At 40.1% G+C, this 12,414-nt stretch overlaps 1 protein-coding gene across 1 annotated transcript in view; it reads right to left on the bottom strand.

Annotated features, from left to right (window-relative positions):
* The window catches only part of Depdc1b (DEP domain containing 1B), a 63,706-nt gene that overhangs the window by 48,515 nt on the left and 2,777 nt on the right, over positions 1-12,414 (bottom strand). Inside the window, exon 2 of the mRNA XM_013025236.1 lies at positions 7,692-7,957. Within this exon, the coding sequence (XP_012880690.1) occupies positions 7,692-7,957 (266 nt within the window). The remainder of the gene's footprint in view (positions 1-7,691; positions 7,958-12,414) is intronic.

Raw genomic sequence — 12,414 nt, 5'->3', positions numbered from 1 at the left:
TATTCTATAGTACTATAATGTAACAATGGTGGTGACATTGAATTGAATATTACATTGTACCCACAGATAGGTACAATTACTATGAGACAATTTAAAATAAAAATGTACTTAAAAGAAAAGAAAAGCTCATATTATCTGGGATAAATTAATTGATGTGCTCTTTAAAGTTAGTGTCTCTAAAGCTAAAAGCAAGCCAGATTAGAAAGCGAAGAAATCTCTAGCAAAAGCTCACATGGTATCCGTTTGTACTAACATCTAAAAATAACAGTCCTTCCCATCCCATCCACCCTCCAAATCCAACTGACCCACTAAACACTGGGAAATTTTCTTTCTTGTTCACTTAAGAAATAAAAATAGCAGCCAGGTGCTGGTGACTCACACCTGTAATCCTAACTACTACTGGGATCTGAGGATCCCAGTTCAAATACAGCCAAGGGCAGGAAAAATCTGTGAGACTCTTTATCTCCAATTAAACACCAAAAATGCTTAAAATAGAGCTGTGGTTCATGTGGTAGAGGGCTAGTCTTGAGCAAAAAGCTCAGAGATAGCACAAGCCCTAAGTTCAAGATGCAGGACCAGCACCATGGAGGGAGGGAGGGAGGGAGGGAGGGAAAACTCCCTGAGTCTCCAGCCCCTCCCCTTGTTTGCCTGGCACCAGAATATTTCAACTCAATGCCTGAAGACTTGATCGTTATGGCCAAGACCTGTGATATGACTCAGTGCTGAGGATGACCCCAACAGAACCAAAAGGTCTCAGAATATCAACACATGCTTTCCAATAAATTGTCTGTGGTGCTCTTTCATATTATTAAACAGTTAAATCTACATTTTAAAAAAAACCCTCAAGAATAACAAAAAATTATAACCATGCCTAGAAAATATAAACTATGTCCACTAGAGGGAGTGAGTAGCCCATTAATTTGAAGGCTGGGGTCACTAAAGCAGGTCCTTTCAAAATAACCCGTTTTCACTGTATTTGATGTTGGTATAATTTGTGGAGGGGAAGGGAAAAAACAAATTGTTTAAATAGGGATACCGGTGGACCCATTGCACCAATGAGATGTACACGATGTTATGTCAAAAATGAACTTTACAACTTTACAACACTGCTGTAATTGTAACCCTCTGTACGGTATTTTCACAATAAAAAAAAAATCCTTGCAAGGTAGGCATAAAACAAATCATGGTAAGTAAGGCAAGCCAAGCTCAGAGAGACAAACAGCACAAACTTTTTCTCATACGTGGAAGCTAGATCTAAAGTACACCAGCAAAATACATATGATAAATTAAACAGGACTCTAGATTCACACACAGTGAGACCAAAGGAGGATGCTCTTAGGGGAGGAGCGCAAAGGCACCATGGCTATGTGCCTCTGATCATACTAAATAAAACTTGTCAAAATACCTCCAGGACATGGAAATAAGAAGTATTTTTGTTGTTTTTGTTCTATTTTTGTCTTGTCTTGTTTGTTCATTTATCTCTTTGCGGGGGTGAGCAGGAGCATAGAAATGGGGGAACCAGGGTGAACAAATGCAGCAGTGGCACTCAATAGACACTATATTGAAAATGAAGGAAGGCGTGACATTGTCCAAAAAGAAATGTACTCATTACCTGAAACCCCTTTGTACATCACCTTTATATTAACAATAAAAAGTAACTTTTAAATAAAATTTATAATAGTGATGGAAGAACTTTTCCTGGGCCCACAAAAATGACTGCAGGGTCCTACCCCTCAATTTGTATTCAGTTTTCTGTGATTACAAGTACAAATGAGACTTCAAATCTTTCATGTATTAGCCTATAGAAAACTTTGATTTTTTTATTTAGTCCTTTCAATTATACTATGTATATATTTGTGCAACTGCCAACAAATAAAAAAATAGAACTGAAGCCAGGAGTGGCAATGGTCCCATAGTACCATGACTTGGGAGGCTGATATTGAAGGAGGATTTTGAATGAGACAAGACCTTGTTTCAAAAAAAGAAAGGAGTGAAGCAGAGGCAAAAGAGGAGGGGGAAAGGGAAAGAGTCTCATAAGTTGTCACATAAACTGAAAAAAAAATACATATAGTAGGAGGTTTCATACTGCCTTAGTACATCCCCAGCACCATGAAATTCCTATTTTTGTTGTTTGTTGTTGTTGTCATTGTTATTAATTTTGGGGGAATGGGCTCTCACTATGTAACCTAACCTGGCCTGAAACTCACTATGTAACATAGGCTGACCAGCCTTTCAAGTGCTGGGATTTTAGTGAAATGTGCTCTAAGCCTGGCTCAGAATTTCTTATAAAATCCAAGTAATAAAACTGGTTCTACTCCTTCATAGGAGATCTATGGTTGTAAAGCTTTATTTAAGGGCTGGGAAGGTGGCTCAGTGGTAGGTAGAGCGTTTGCCTTGCATGCTCAAGGCCCTGGGTTCGATTCCTCAGCACCACATAAGCAAAAAGAAAAAAGCCGGAAGTGGTGCTGTGGCTCAAGTGGTAGAGCGCTAGCCTTAAGCTGAAGAGCTGAGGGACAGCGCCCAGGCCCAGAGTTCAGGCCCCACAACCAGACCCCCCCCAAAAAAAATGACAAGCCAGGAGCTGGTGGCTCACACCTGTAATGCTAGCTACTCAGGAGGCTAAGATCTAAGGATTGCGGTTCAAAGCCAGCCCAGGCAGGAAAGTCCAAGAGACTCTTATCTCCAATAAACCACTCAGAAAACCAGAAGTGGTGCTGTGGCTCAAGTGGCTGAGTGCTAGCCTTAAGCTGAAGAGTTCAGGGACAGCACCCAGGCCCAGGGTTCAAGCCCCACAACCAACCAAAAAAAAAAATTCAAATGAACTCACAAAACAAATATGACATGTACTTTTTTATAACCTAAATTTTTACCTATTCCAAAGTAAGCATTTTTGTTATAACATTATCCTCCTCTGTGTGTGTGTGTGTGTGTGTGTGTGTGTGTGTGTGTGTGTGTGTGTGTGTGTGTGTGATTTCTCTATTTCAAAAGATGAAACCAAGGGATGGAGCTGTAGCTCAGTGGTAGGACACTTATCTAGCATGAGCAAGGTCCTAGGTTTAAGTCCCAGCACCACAAAAACAAAAGAATAGCAAAGTATGTCTGTATTTTATAGCTTTCTTTAATTCCACAGACCAAGGATACCATCTTTCCTTGCTATATAAATATTCAGGTAGTAATAACAACAGATGCTGGAGGGGATATGGGCAGAAGGGAACCTTACTGCATTGTTGGTGGGAGTGTAAACTCGGTTCAACCACTTTGGAAAGTAGTATGGAGGTTCCTCAAAAGACTCCACATCGAGCTCCCCTATGACCCAGCAATCCCACTTTTGGGCATTTACCCAAATGTTTACAAACAAGACCATCCTAAAGCTACCAGCACAACTATGTTTATTGCAGCATTATTTACTATAGCTAAGATATGGAACCAACCCAGATGCCCCTCAGTAGATGAAAGGATCAAGAAAATGTGGTATATATACACAATGGGAATTCTATGCCTCCATCAGAAAGAATGGCATTGCCCCATTTGTTAGGAAATGGAAAAACTTGGAAAATATTATATTAAGTGAAGTAAGCCAGGCCCAAAGAAACATAGGACCCATGGTTTCCCTTATTTGCAATATCTAGTATATGTCTGAGTCAAGCAGAAAAGGTCAGATAAGATGATGTTAGAGAAATGAACCCTAAGATATGTATTCAAATGTTTTTCTTCTTTCATGCGATTGTTCCTAAAATATTTATAAGATTATTTCTTTGTTGTTTTGTATGTCCCTCCCCCACGGTATAACACCTGCTTTCACTGTATTTGATGTCAGTATAATTTGTGGAGGGGAAAGGGCAAAAACAAATCGTTTAAATAGGGATACAGGTGGACCCATTGCAACAATGAGATGTAGAAGTCGTTATGTCAAAAACGAACTTTACAACTTTGGTGTGGGGGGTGGGGGGAGGAGGAATTGGTGGGGGCGTGGGGGGGAGGCTGGGAAGGGGAAACAAAGGAGGAGGCTACAATGCTTGATAAGAAATGTACTCATTATCTTGCCCATGTAATTGTAACCCCTCTGTACAGTATTTTCACAATAAAAAAAAAAATTCAACAACAAAAAAAAAGTAATCTTAAAAATAAAAAAAATGTTCAGGTAGATCTGTTTCCCTTACCTCCTTTATTTAGGAACAACTTTTTTTTCACTTCATTTTTTATGGTACTAAGGGGTCTCAGTTCAATATGTAATTATGAGTAGAATGCACCTTGATCAAGGTCATCCCATCTATTATTCTCTCCCCTCCCCACTTATCCCAACCCATTCATGCCCTGAAACTACCTAGCTGTATTTTCACGTATGTACATTGAGCATTATGCAGGTACTGTGGCCCTGCAGCTCTCCTTAGGACACTGGCATGTTACTGCAGGGTCCCAAGCATCATGGAAGCCAGTGTGTGTCCCACAGCTGGCTCCACACTCATTAGCTCATTCTCAATACAAGGCAAATGTTTTACTTGTCTACATAGACTTTATCCCAAAGACTCTAGATAACAGGCAAAAGCAGGCAGATGAATTTACATAGCTGCCACTCAAGATATTAAAAGGCTATACTGTATCTTCAGGTGGCAAACAAAGAAAGAAACTATTGTTCCCTTTCTGACTCACAAAAATTCTATTAAATTAACCAGATTGGAGGTGGTATGTGATATTACAGTTAGCCCCTCATGTCCATGGGTTCTGCGTCTTTAGATTCAATGGAGCATGAGTCAAAAATATTTAAAAAACAAATTCCAGCCAGGGACTGTGACATACACCTATAGTCCCAACTACACAAGAGGATCACACTTGAGTTCAAGGATCATACTTGAACAACATCAAGATGTCATCTATGAAAAAAAACAAGTCCAGGAAATTCCACAAAGCAGAAATTGAATTTGCCACAGTCCAAGTTCCACACTGAGTCAACATGAATGAAGTGATATGCAGGCCCTGCCTGTGCAAACTTTCACCATCTCACAATCTGTCTCTATCCAGCGGAGAACATCATTTGCCTCAGGTCTTGTACATCTTGTTCACGTACTATGCAGTGAGGCCTACAATGGAGGCATTTGTTCTGAACACACACTCTTATTTCTTGTCATTCCTAAACAATGCAGTATAACAACTATTTAAAGAGCATTTGCATTTTGTAAGTTATGATCAGTAATAGATAGATAGACAGATAGATAGATAGATGTAAAATGGTGCAACAGTTGCATATAACCTACACAATCTTCCCCCAATACTTTAAACCATCTCTATTGGATCCCCAGGGGATCCCGGAACCAAGATGCTGTGGGATAGCTATATTAATGGAGGGACAGAACATGTCTTGTACATGTTATTTTTTTAGGGGTACACATAATTATGGGTTAATACAGAAGTGAAACAGCAGTCAGTGAAGGACTTACCTCTACCCGCTTGGCCCAATCTTTTTATGTATTTAAAGATGGAATATGAAGGATTCACCCCCACTCTATTATTCCAGATGCGTGCAGATCTCAGGCAAAACTCCAGGTTTGCACGGATATGCAAGGCAATCCAAACTGAGCCTGACTGTAAACATTCTGAATCATTGTGGGCCTCGCCTATAAGGCTCTGAGGCTGAGCTATGAGACCAGAAAAGGGTTAAGAGGTTGGAAGACTGAGTATTGGACCCCATGAAAGTCAAACTGTCAAGGCAAGACCAATGTAGAGCTGTTTGAACAGTAAAAAGCTTGAGACTTTGGATAAGGAAATCAATTATAACTATACTTACCCTATTCCTTGCCTGCACCTGCAGTCATCTCCCCTATGCTGAAATCAAGTAACCTCTGTCTCCTGGCTCAGGCCCCATAAAAGCCTTAACTCCAACCCCATCCCCTGGAACAAACCTTTGATCCCATGGGAAAGTTGCTGCTCCTCGCAGTTCTTCAATAAACAGTCCTTGCCTATGCAAGATTGAGTCGGGCCTGCTTCCTTCCTTTCCCTTCCATTTTCCTAACAGTCAGTGCTGGTAGACAGCTTCTGGAATACATTCCTATTTTACTCTCTTGAGGACTCACACAGCCTCTTTGGAAGATACCCAATTTCAGGTCATAACAGAACAGATTGGAAGTTACCCAACCAGAGAATCTTTTAGAAGTGTTCTAGCTAAATCTTGATGGGGTACAAGCAATTAGTCTCCCAAGAGAATAATCACTCAAGAATCTCCAATGCAGTGTGGCATGAAGGAACCAGGGCCAGGATTTCTGCTGCCTGATTCCTGAATGCCCTTAAGACCTAGACCGAGGCCAATCAGGATCTTAATTAAAAGTAGAATCATCAAAACCAAAAATAACCACCAAATAGACACGTGCCTAGATGAGTCATGACATCTGCTCACTGCAGACTATTGATGAAATGGAATAAGGAAATCTGATTGTAAATGCACAGTAATATGTATTCTCATCCCTATGTCCTGCATACTCCTAACCACCCTTAGCCGGCTCTTCCCTCTCTTAACAGCTAGTCCAAGGAGGGATGGAGGGGAGAAAAGAGATAGTACAGGTATAAAAGATCCAGGTTATCTCTACTCAATGCCATGTGTCTCAGAGAATATATTCACTAAAGTAAGTTACAACTCACTAAATAAGTTGTAATGACATTTTTCAGCTAGAGTTTACAAATTACATATTTGTATATATAATTTATATTATATATTATATTATATATGTATATGTGTATATATATGTATATATACCTATATAATTTGTATATATACACATATATATGCATATATATACATATATATGCACATATATATAATTTGTAAACTCTAACTGAAAAAATGTCATTACATTACATTTATATATATATATATAATTATGACACAAGTAAACTGTTTGCCTAGCAAGTGAAAGGCCCTGAGCTCAAACCCTAGTTTAAAAAGAAAAAAAAAAAAACAGAAAAGGAGGGTGGAGAGGGTCTGTATTCTCCCTTCCTTTGTCAATCTTTCTCAGTTCTTATTTTGGTTGGCCTCCACAGGTTAAGTCAACACTCCGTCTTCCTGACTTATATGACTTCATTCCTCCTAAGCCTTTTCCTATTGCCCGAATCTTCTGCTGCCAGCAATAAAATAGCCTATCGTGCAATGAGAAAGAATAAGAAGAAAAGCCATCTCCATTTTTGCTCAGGTTACCTGATGGTAAGCATCTACCTCATAAAATAGCACTAAAATGTGAACATAAACATTGAGAAAAGCAGACTTACATAGTCAGAACTCATTCGAAATATTAGGGAATCTGAGCACAATTCTTGATTTGGGCCCTGAACTGTTAAAAAATCAGACATACTGCACTAAGTCCCTATATACACCAATCCCTGATGCTCAGCAGAGTTAAACCCAGAGGTACCATTGTTCCACCTCTCAGATTCCTCAGAAGTACTAAGTCATTACAGCCATCTTTGTAGACACCAAAAGGCATTTAAAAAAAATCCAAACTGAAAATTCATTGCAACAAAGACTACACTGGGGTGTGCTGAGATCCATGATAAGTTGCAGTTTTGGCAGCACGTTTAGTTCCCTGCTTCACACATCACAGATGGAACCAATGCTTCAACAGACAAGATCAGATCTTTCACATCAGAAAGTTTCCAGACTCTGGCCCATTTGGCCTCCCAAGAAGGAATTTACATGTTGCCATTACCTGTATAAGTGACGGTTGTCTTCAAAGTCTTCCTGACCCCACTTCCCCTTGACATCTTCAATAACGTGATTCTTGAGGAATTTTTTCAGCAGTTGGACAGTCTGTTTGCGAGTCACTTCTGGGCCAAAGTTCTGACTGCACCTCAGCAGCTCATGCAGCCAGTCCACAGCTTCAGCCGCTGTGAAGCAATGCTCGTAGCTCTTGAACCGACAGCGATGCTTCCGCAACGGCATCCTGGCACGAAAAAGCTCCACAGTTTCATTCCACTAGGGCAAAAAGGAGGCAAAAGTATTTAGTAATTAACTGATGGCTTGGTTGGGGTTTTTTGTGCCAGTCTTGAGGCTTAAACTCAGGGCTTGGATTTTCTGCTCAAGGCTAACAGTTTACCACTTGAGCCATAGAGCTCCACTTCCAGCTTCTGGGTGCTTCATTGGAAATGAGAGTCTCGTGGAGTTTCCTGCCTGTGCTGACTTCAAACTACAATCCTCAGATCTCGGCCTCCTGAGTAGCTACAATTACAAGCATGAGCCCCTAGTGGCCAGTTCAACTGAAAGTCTTTAAAACATTGTTACATCCCAATGAGTGCAATGTTTCCATTTAAAAAAAAAAAACCTTCTTGAAAGCTGGGGATATAGCACAGTGGTAGAGATTCTGAGGAGGCCTTTAGTTAGATGGATGGGCAGACAAAGAGAATTAAAAATTATTAAAATCTGCTTGAATAACAGATGAAGCCTTCTTCCCTGCAGCCTTCAAATTCTAAAGAAAAGTTCTAGAGAAATAAATGGTGGTGATAGTTTCAAAGCAAGCACAGATGTAATTAATGAAGTTCTTACAAACACTACAGATAAAGTGCACGAAGCCTGTCAGTGCCTGTCCTGTAGCAGGTGCTTCATAAACTTTAGCCATTAGAATCATTGTTGTTGTTGTTTTATTATCAGGGTAAGTGAAACTGTTAAAGCTGTACAAGTATATTAGAAAGACCCCTGAGTGGAGTTTCCACTGGCCAAGGTTTAGCCTGAGTTCTGCTGATAAACACATGGTGCTGGCATAGTTCATATTTCTCTGTAGGAATTTATAGTGAATAAAAACAAAGATGTGACCAGACCAAAAGCAAACCCTGCCAACACAGCTGCACACAAAGGTGGGAAGGCATGCCCCAGAAGCAGTTCCTCTGGCACAGGATCAGCATAAAATCCAGAATTGAGTCTGGGGTTATCTGGGGCCACTGAAGCTACACTGTCTCCTTCACCTTTGCAATGTCAGGCTTCGATTATGCAAACATAGATTTCTTCCAAACAAGTTAGAGCACCGATGGCCAGTCTCAGCAGATTGTGCCTTCACAGCCAAGAGCGAGCTGCTATGACACTCACTGCAGGCTCCTCCAGAAATGCCACAGCTAGGACAGTGATGCACTGGGAGGATTTCCCAGCCAACTAAGACATAACCTCCAGCTACACCTCATCCGCTCCACAGAAACATCTTTGAGGACAGTCTACTTTTATTAGAAGAATTAGGTATCAACGTCAACTACGTCTGGCGGAAAAAAAAAATCTCTAACAGTGTAACACCCACTAAATACAGCAGATGGCAGCATCATGAATGAAACTGACTTAGCAGGACCAAAACTCCTCCAAAGCAGGACCTCGGAAACCACACTGTTACTTGCTGGCAAGATCTAGTTTTAAGTATACAGGACCTATGCAATTGGACCTCTAGGAATGTTTTCTTAAACTTAACAAGCATGCCAGGTGTATCATCTGGTGTGTACCAAGAGTCCTTGAATATTTTCTTCTTCCCACATGCCTATTTCTCCACAATAGTGAAATTTTCTTGGCAAGGGATGGTAGGAATCATTCCGACTGCTAGAATTATTAATTCATGACGTTTTCTGCTTCCAAGATTTTTTTTTCTTTTTTCTTTTTCTGTGTGTGCCAATCCTGGGGCTTGAACTTGGGAGTCTGTCAACTAACTGTCCCTGAGCTTTTTTTACTCAAGGTTAGCACTCTGCCATCTGAGCCACAATTCCACTTCTGGCTTCCTGGTGTTTAACTGAAAATGAGTCTTAGGGACTTTCTTGCCCAGGCTGGATTTAAACAATGATCCTAAGCTCTCAGCCTCCTACATAGCTAGGGTTATAGATATAAGCCACAGGCTTTGGTACACTCCTTCTTCCTTATTTATGTGTAAAATTACATCAGTGACAGGAATTTATGAATCAGAAAAGCCTAGAATACTAGCTTATACTAGAATCTTCAAGGACATGATGAGCTATTCAGTGTCCTGCCAGTCAGATGGGGGAGGGGGGCTCACACAAGCAAAGGTCTTGGCATCCCTCCTAAACATCATCCTCCTAAACATCACAACCCATCATGAGGCTCTTGCCTAGTCTTTGTTTCTAATATATAAACATTTGAATCATTTTTGTTCCCTGGAAACTTAGAATGTGCTCCAAAATTTTCTTCCCATGATCTTGGTACATTTAATTTTCATAATAAGTATCTGATAGAAGTTGTGGAATTTACACCAAACCATGCAGCTAATAAATGGTAGAACTGATGGATACAGATGTTTCTCAGCTCACAATGGGGTTACATCTCAGAAATCCAAATGAGTAAAAGAGAGAGTATATACAAATATAAGGAAAGTATAGGGGCTGGAAGGTGGCTCAGTGGTAGAGCGCTTGCCTTGCATGCCTGAGGCCCTGGGTTCGATTCCTCAGCACCACATAAGCAAAAAGAAAAAAGCCAGAAGTGGCACTGTGGCTCAAGTGGTAGAGCGCTAGCCTTGAGCTGAAGAGCTGAGGGACAGAACCTAGGCCCAGAGTTCAGGCCCCATGACCGGACCCAAAAAGAAAAGAAAAGTGTAACAAGATGGCTAGAATTAAACGAGGAAGAGTAGAAAGACAGTCCTTAAAGAGACCCTGAACCTCCCCCACAGTATAACCCCTGCTTTCACTGTATTTGTTGTCGGTATAATTTGTGGAAGGGAAGGGGAAAAACAAATGGTTTAAATAGGGATACAGGTGGACCCATTGCAACAATGAGATGTACAAGTCGTTATGTCGAAAATGAACTTTACAACTTTGGTGGGGGGGGCAGGAGGGGGGAGGATGGGAAGGAATGGGAAGGGGAAACAAAGGAGGAGGCTATAATGCTTGACAAGAATTGTACTCATTATCTTGCCCATGTAATTGTAACCCCTCTGTTCAGTATTTTCACAATAAAAAAAATAAAAATTTAAAAAAAGAGAGACCCTGAACGTAGGCCTGAGTTTTTATCTACCTGCCTACCTCAGAAGGCAGCTATAACATTCTTTTGTAAAAGATAAACTGTTCCTTACATATCTGTTGAATGCATAAAATCCCAGGATAATCTCTTAAAAGAATGCATAAGGTTCAATCTATACTACAACTAAAAAGAAATCTTCAGAAGAAAATCAGCAGGGCACCCAATTTGGCAAATGTTATTTAAGTATTTGGTCTAAGAATAAGATCTGTTCTGTTGAATTCTCTTAAGAGATTTTACAATATGAAGCTGATTAGCAATAAACGTACATAATCCCATTTTCTACTTCTATAACAAAACACCTGAGACTGGGTAACTTTAAAAAAAAATATGATTTGCTGAGCATTAGTGGCTCACGCCTGTAATCCTAACTACTCAAGAGGCTTCAGGTTGCGGTTTAAAGTCAGCCTGAGCAGGAAACTCTATGAGATTCTTATCTCCAATAAACTACGGGGAAACACACAAACACACACACACACACACACACATGTCAAGGTGTGGCTCAAGTGGCAGAGCACTAGACTTGAACAAAAGAAGCTGAGGGATAGTGACCAGGACCTGAGTTCAAGCTCCTATGTTGATGGCTAATTAGAAAAGAGTCTCACGGACTTTCTTGCCCTGGCTTGCTTCAAACTATGAGCCTCAGATCTCAGCCTCCTGAGTAGCTAGGATATGAGGTGAACTACCAGCATCAGGTTCTAATCTTCACTTGCCTTTAACCAGGGATGTGTGGTAATGCTCTACTGACAGCTACCTATCATTTCTCATAATTTTTTCACCCAAACAGTCTTCAACAAATACGAGGAGGCATATGAAAAGATCTTCATGTATTTTATGTTGATTGGAATTATCAAAATCACTATCAACTAAATATAATGCATAATATCTTATTCATCATTTAGATACATAATACCTGACCCTTGGGACTCAATGTTTCCAAATATGATTAAATATATCTAGTAATTGACCCAAGATGGTCAGTGTTTGTACTTGCTATTTCAATTACAGAAAGAATAATACCTATTGGTACTACAGAAGTCTATGAAAAAAGTTTGTCTGTCTCTCCAATCCTCCAGACCTGTTGAACAAAGACATAAAAACAGAAGTGTACCCTGTCTGTATGTATGTTATTCTCTGTTACTATTTCCTTTTTATGAAATGGCATTAATCACATGTTTGTTGCCATTAATATACCATGGCGTCTTTCCGTGTCATTATCTATAGATCCCAACCCATACTTATGAGTGTTCATAATTTCTTCATCCATTTTTTTAGCTAATGAGCATTCAAGATATCTCCAGATAGGTATGATAATGCATTTCTATGATCCTAAAACTCAGGAAACACAGGTAGTTTAAGACCAGTCCAAGTAAAGTTAGAGAACCCCTATCTCAAAACCAAAATACAAACAAAAGGTCATAATTTGAATGGCAGAATAC

This window comes from Dipodomys ordii, unplaced genomic scaffold (assembly GCF_000151885.1).
Source record: "Dipodomys ordii isolate 6190 unplaced genomic scaffold, Dord_2.0 Scaffold83, whole genome shotgun sequence".
Taxonomy (NCBI): Eukaryota; Metazoa; Chordata; class Mammalia; order Rodentia; family Heteromyidae; genus Dipodomys; species Dipodomys ordii.
The sequence above is the reverse complement of the archived record's forward strand: the minus strand, read 5'-3'. Positions and strand labels throughout refer to the sequence as shown.